At 34.3% G+C, this 7,054-nt stretch overlaps 1 protein-coding gene across 2 annotated transcripts in view; it reads left to right on the forward strand.

Moving 5' to 3' along the window:
* LOC149567436 (uncharacterized) overlaps positions 1-2,493 on the forward strand; it is a 132,240-nt gene extending 129,747 nt beyond the window's left edge. For both annotated transcript variants that reach the window (XM_089820625.1, XM_089820626.1), the window contains exon 13: positions 143-2,493. In XM_089820625.1, coding sequence (XP_089676751.1) covers positions 143-1,653 — 1,511 coding nt within the window. In that variant the 3' untranslated portion in view covers positions 1,654-2,493. The remainder of the gene's footprint in view (positions 1-142) is intronic.
* The last annotated feature ends 4,561 nt before the right edge of the window (positions 2,494-7,054 follow it).

Below are 7,054 nucleotides of genomic sequence, written 5' to 3' on the forward strand. Positions count from 1 at the left end.
TCTGGAAAAAAATTGATGATGGATCGCAGAGTGATCTGAAATGACAATACAAAAAAGCTACGCGGTTTTTCTCCAGAAGCTTTTGTTACTTATCATCATGCTGAATTGAAATTCTGGTTTGGGTGATATGTTTTGCATGCAGGTGGTACCACTGTAGGCATCACTGTAGGAGTAGTACTACTTGCATTGCCAGCAGCCTTTCTTCTATCAGTTTTTCTTTTCCTCGTAGTTGCAGTGTTTACGGGTGATCTTTCTCAATACAAAGAAATAAGAAGTGAGAATGAGAAATTTGGTTTGTGCAGTAGATTTTTTGCTGCATTGGTCGGTAGGAACGCAATTGGCAAGTGGTTTCGTAAAGAAGGATTGCCATCATCTTTTCTGGCAAGGTTTGGCATTTTATTTGAAGATCGTAAAGGTCCTGCAAAGTTGATATTTGTTAATGAAGATAATCCAAGGTGGATTGACAGTGGTACAAGTGGTATCGGAAGGATGAGGGCTGTTAATTCTGAAGATGACTTTGAAGAGAGAACACCGGCACTGTTTCAAAGGATTATTGGATCTGCCAGGTCGGCATACCTTATTCTTGATCTCTTTAGAAGAATAACATTAGGAATTATTTTTGGGGCATATCCCTTGTCAGATCATTCCTGGAGCCAAACAAGTATAGCATTTGGTTTTACTGTAGTTCAATTATTCTATCTGGTATTACTGAAGCCATACATCAGAAGAGGAGTGCAAATTGTTGAAAGTATCAGCCTTCTGTGTGAGGCAGGGATTTTTGCTGCTGGTCTTGTGCTCCTAGCTGATGGGAGTCCCTCGGAGGATCGGAAATTTATTGGCATGATTATGCTTGTACTTTTGTTCGTCAGTTTTGTTTCTCAACTGGTTAATGAATGGTATGCTTTGATGAATTGCCTTGTAAGATTGTCCCCATCTCAAAAGCCATCCCTCAAGCTAGGGCTCAAGATGGTAGTACGAGGAATAGGTTTGCCTTTGATACCTCAACGACACTGGTCAAAGTTCACAACACCAGAACCCTCGCAACCCAAGACTGGCTTAGTTCCAGTTGTTCCATTTAGTCCTGAGGCAGAACATGGAAAAAAAGGGCCTGAAATATCTCAGATTGAACCTTCATTTAATGTTGCTGAAGATGTTCCTACGTATCATCCCGAGTCTCCTTGTTTCATAGACCCAAGAACGATTCCTCCTGCGATAACTGAGGGTGAAGGTCAAGGACAGGATTCGGGTGAAATAAGACAGGAGTCTTCTTCAATGGCCGGTCAAACCTGGAGTCAGTGGGGAAGAGCGAGAGCATTAGAAGGAAAGAGATCAAAAGGAATCAAATCTGACCCCAGAACAAGCGAGTTGAAAATGCTAAGAGAACTAGCTAAAGCAAGCTTTCCAGGAATCAGGAAAGACGAAGATTCGGCAGAAATGACAGGTCCTGCTGAGCTGACTAGGGCTAGTCCTAGCTCCACGCCAAAAGAAGTGATGAATGCTAGCATAGGTTCAGGACCAAGGATGACTTATTCTGCAAAATCTTCTTCAGAGGATGATTCAGATACCCCCTCACTAATGGAGTCTCCGCTTCAGGTTCCACCCAAGAACAGCTTAAATGTTCAAACTGTTGTAGGCAGTATAGAAACGCAATAGTGGCAGGTTACAGTGTTTAACAGTAAGCAGCATAACCATGGGAGGATTTGAACTTGGCTGACATTGTTAAGTTTTGGGTCAAACTGATCCCATATCACTTAAGTTTCTGAGCGCAGTGAGACGAGGGGATATACAGGAAAACTTACTGTGATGGGTGATATTTTTTCCGCTTCTAAAACATTTTTTATCAGTTGCATAACAAGTAGTGTGTGGCAAGATTTATTTAGCATATCGTCACTTCAAGGAGGAAGCAGCCAAGATTTTTGAATGTATAAGCAAATTTTGTTAGCTGATTACAACGCTAGAGAATACAAACCTCAAGTGCACATTGTTTTCGGAATTTGAGAGAGCAGTGAGTTTATGTGGTGTAATTGACAATTGTCGGTGGCACTTGGCGCAGTGGCAGAGCATTGTCATGTAATTGGCAAATATTTGACAAAAGTTTGTATGATGTGTCCATTTTACAATGCTTCTACAGTTGATCTCGATCATTATTGTAGCAAAACCATTGCTCGCGGCCATTGTATCATATATTGTAGGATTAAGTTGATTGTATTGTTTTCTGTCAGGTATCAGCCAGTTGCATGGGCAATGCCCAGTCATGAATTATCCGACAGTCGTTCATCTCTTGTGAATCTTGACTGCAGGATGCTAAACGCATGTTGGGCATCTAAATTTTCCCCAATACTCATTGCTGAATCATTAGCGCTGAACAGTGGTGGCAATGCGATTTTTTATTTATGTAGTGCAAATTATATAAATGATTCATTTTGATGACTGACACCGAGCAGCAGTAGCAATGTAATTTAAATTTAATACAATGATCTAGAGTTTGTCTTTTGCGGGAAGAGAATGTGGATTTGCATTTTGTAGACAATAGAAGATGTTACATTATGATATTGTAGTTAATTGAGTCAAACTCATTATCTCTTATCTCATAAGTAGTGATTCATACAAATCTATTTCTTATGACAATAGATGGAACACTTAGCATTCATTAAATCAAAGTGATGAATTTGTGTGAATCACTACTCATGAAGCATGAGTCAATGAGTTTGACTTTTAAAACTACACACTTAAATCTTGATAATGATATCGTAATTTGACTTACTGTAGAAAAATATCTCCTACTTATCAAAATGCTACATGTTTAAAAAGTTTGGATTAGAATTATAGTTCACTAAAAGAGACTATCATCCACCTAATTTCTTGAGAAAATGATGGTGAAAATCTGTCAAGTTGTTGGGGAAGTCATAATCATTGCAAATAATCTTAATACTAATGTTCAAAATCATAATAATATCTTAAAACTATAAATCTTATTTTTATAGTAGTTACTCTTAAGATTATACAATTCTATATTTTAAGAGTAAGTAAAAATTATATAATTTTTTGTTTGTATAATAAAACATATATATACAAATGGTTGATAATTTAACCTTAAAAAATGTATTTATAGTTAAATGTTATAAACTGAAAAATTAATATCATATTACTATTACTATTTATTTTTTATTATTATAAATTAATATATTGGTTTGCATAGTAACATATTAAGATTTGAGGCAAGAGCCTACAATACAACGGTAATTTGTGAGCCTCTCATGTGGCAGTTCTTATTTTTGAATTCACTTAACACAAATAATTAATTACAATAAATAACAATAATTAATTTATAAATAATTAATTACAATAAATAACAATGATTAATTTAAGCTTCGATTGTTTACCAATCAAGTAATAATTTAGTATAAAAATACTTTTTAATTTATATTTACTTTTTATATTATGATTAATATAAATATTAAAAATATCATCTCTTAAATTTTATCTTTTTCGAGGGTATATTTTATTTTATTTATTTTGTGCTTATGATTTTGGGAGTCCGATTCAATTTAGAAGTACAAAGACTTTAAAAGTTTTAACTTTCTTAAACAATCAAATGGAGAAAAAAAAAAAAAGATAGTTGTATATAGAATGTGGAAATCAATTAACATTAACATAATTAAGTTTTAATAGGGAAAACAAAATGAAAAAATTATATTAATATTAATGTTATCATTAACTTGTAATTATTAAGTACAAGTATGCATATTGTTCTTTTACAAGATATTTAAGATAAAATTTCAATTAATTTAAAAACAAATTTTGAAGGGACTTGAAACACTATCAACTTTAGAGCGTAAAGATATTCAAGGAAGGCCCTAAGATAAAACACTGTCAACATATATTGACTAGTAGTCGAAGTCAAACCAGAGAAATAATGCAAACAACAATGTGATTCAAGTCCAAGTAAAACTAGTAGAATAGAAAAATAAATAGAAAGCCTATACCACCCAATGGGTTTAAAAATTAGGAAATCACAAGTTGCAAGTAACAAGGGAAAACTAAGTTTTTCCTTTGCCTCCCTTCTTTTGGGAATACAAAGTCATGTCAAATGAGGAGGGGATTCCTTATGGTGTTTTCTAATAATTGGGATCCACCCCTCCAACAAAGATGCCTTATCTTGCCAATCTCGAGAAACCAAAGCCTGAGACCCCAAGATAGAAACAATACAAGAATCAACCACAATAGAATCAACAAGAGAGTTATGGACATAACTAGCGATAGATTCTCCATCGAAGGAATGACTATAGAAGTTGTCACTCCAACTTCATGAAGCTAAGATTGCCTGCATGCAAAGATAACCTATCATTAGGAAGAATAGAATAACAAAGAAAGGGTTTGAGCTCTGAAAATATGAAAGATTATAGTATTAGATCAAATGAATGAATAAAGTATATACCGATCAATCTTAATATAGAAGATCAAGTAAACTAAAATAAGAAATCCTAAAATCAACCATTTAATAATTAATATTATTATTAAATGTCACTAATGCATAAAGTGCTATCTTAAGAGAGAACTAAAGGTAACTTAATGATTCAAGATGTCGTAATTATTAAGTTATTACTTCATTTTAATACCCCCTTAAGATAAGTGACAATGCAGCTACAAACAATGCATGAAAAACAAAAGAAATTATAATGTAGAAATAAAACTTGGGTCCCAACAAGACTTGACGAGAGACCCAATCACAAAAAAATCTCAGTAAAGCAGAGAAATAGAAAAAGACCACATGGGAAAACCCCTACTTTAATAAGAGATGGAAATAATTTTGAAAGACTAGTGAAGGATTGCTAAAGCCTCCAAACTAGAGAATGTCCCAGAAAATAGGAACATAAGAATGATCATGAAGAACATCTCTGAAGCATGAATAAGATACAAACACTATCAAAAGATAACTGTTGATTTGAAGCTCAATTGTAATAAAATTTCACCAGGTAGAGAATACTATAATCTGCACAAGTGCCCATAGATGACAATACTCAAATCAGAAGGCAAGCGAAGACAAACAATTGAACTCGAAGATATAGATGACACAAAATACTAATGTTTGAAGAGTTGATCAATCGAACATGGAAGGTTGCCTCCAAATAGGAATGAAAAGGAAAGTGCCCATTTGGTAAATGATTCTTCTCATCAAAATGCATAGGTACCTAGTTATTTGTAATAACCCGACTGGTTCTTAAACAATTTGTGTTGAATTTTTTGTTTTGTTTTTGTCCTTGAGGTCTTGCAATTTTGACACAACAATATAGCAACAAACTAGAAGATTTTGCAATAGTAATTTCAACTCAAGCATTTAGATATTACATAGGTAATATATAGTTGAAATATTCCAGATTTCAATGTCAACTTAGATACTGAGTATTTTCACAAAATACCAACAACTTAGTTGATTAAATATCCCCTATTATCTAAATCAACAATATCCAAAAAAATTAGAAGTTACAATACTTGAACTTATAGGTAAGACATGACTTGAAACCCTCTAAAATGAAGACTAACATCAACAAAGAATTCTTTGACAAACAAATGCAACTACAAATTTGGAAAATGTTGCTCCCAATGTACAGTTAGAAAATAACATCCAACAATAGATATAAATTGATGCTCAACCAACTCCAAATTAACCAACACACAATTTGATATAACAGTTCTAGTAAATCCTTTCACAAATTCCAGAACAACCTCCAACAACAAGAAAATTTGAACTTTTCCTTCGCAACAATTAATACAGTAGGAGAAATGACAAACCGTATACCTAAACATAATTTGCCAGGCAATCTCAGAATTGGATCTACAATACTTCAACTGTAGATCCCAAACCCTTATACTTCAAAAAGGGCACAAAATTTCAGAATTTTAGAAGTGTCACAAAGACAACAAAGAAAGATAAGATAATCAAATAATTGGATACTTTACTCATCAAATGAGCTCATATTTATAATCTCCAAATGACACAAAGTTTCCCAAATGAACTTCATTTAAAAAGCTTCCCACACACAATATTAAAATATAATTAAGTGCCATTAATATAATTTATTAATTACTTTTGGCTCCAAAAATGACCTTTTTCACCATAACTTAATATTTTGACATGCAAGGCCACTGTTTCTTGTTCCCACGATTAAAATTTTTTTGTCCCAATTTCAATGAGCTATGATATTGAGGTGACCAACTAACAACACCAACAAAAATAGCAACCTCAACGAAATTAGATGAATAATAATAATAATTCACTCGTCTTGTAAAAATAATTGAAGAAGCATTAGAATCAAAATTTGACAACACCAGAGTGATCTTGATGATGAAAGACGATGAATGAACCTGACAGGATGACTTACTATAAATAGATGCTCCCTCCAAGATTCTTGGAGCCCAAACTAGAAGCCCAAAATAAAAATGAGAGCATCACACAACTCCTCTAACTCAACTGAGCTCATCAAAACCAACAGTTTGACTTACTATTTATAGTAAGTCCTTCAATTGGAGCCAAAACACACCATAAGCTAGTGAAAAGCCTATAACCTCGCAACTGAGACCCTCAAATCTCACTGTCAGCTCATGAGCATTGCGATGGTGAACTGACCAAGTCAACTGTAGGAACCTGCTAAAAGTGGGGACATTACAATCTCCCTCCCTAAGATTACTTGTCCCCAAGCAATCCCATAGCAAAATGAACATCATAGTCCACCTAGATCCCATGGGTAGAACTGCATACTATACATGTCATGTACAAGCAACTGTCATAGCACCAACACCCAAATAAAAAACATCACCATCAGAATCATCTGAGAACTGACCCTAGGCACCGATGAAGGCAATAACTCATCGTAACTCAACCCAACCAAAATACTAACCCTGTCCACACTTGAGTCCCTATCAAACTGACACTCACACCCAATTGCATTGTGGAGACGGTAACAACCATAGGTACCTGAATCACTATCATCAACTCCAACCACTAATAAAGTGTCCTAGGTGTGTGGATCCTGCAAGTGGTCTGACTTGCAGC

This window comes from Cupressus sempervirens, chromosome 3 (assembly GCF_028749045.1).
Source record: "Cupressus sempervirens isolate cs-2001-9-10 chromosome 3, ASM2874904v1, whole genome shotgun sequence".
NCBI classification, from domain to species: Eukaryota; Viridiplantae; Streptophyta; class Pinopsida; order Cupressales; family Cupressaceae; genus Cupressus; species Cupressus sempervirens.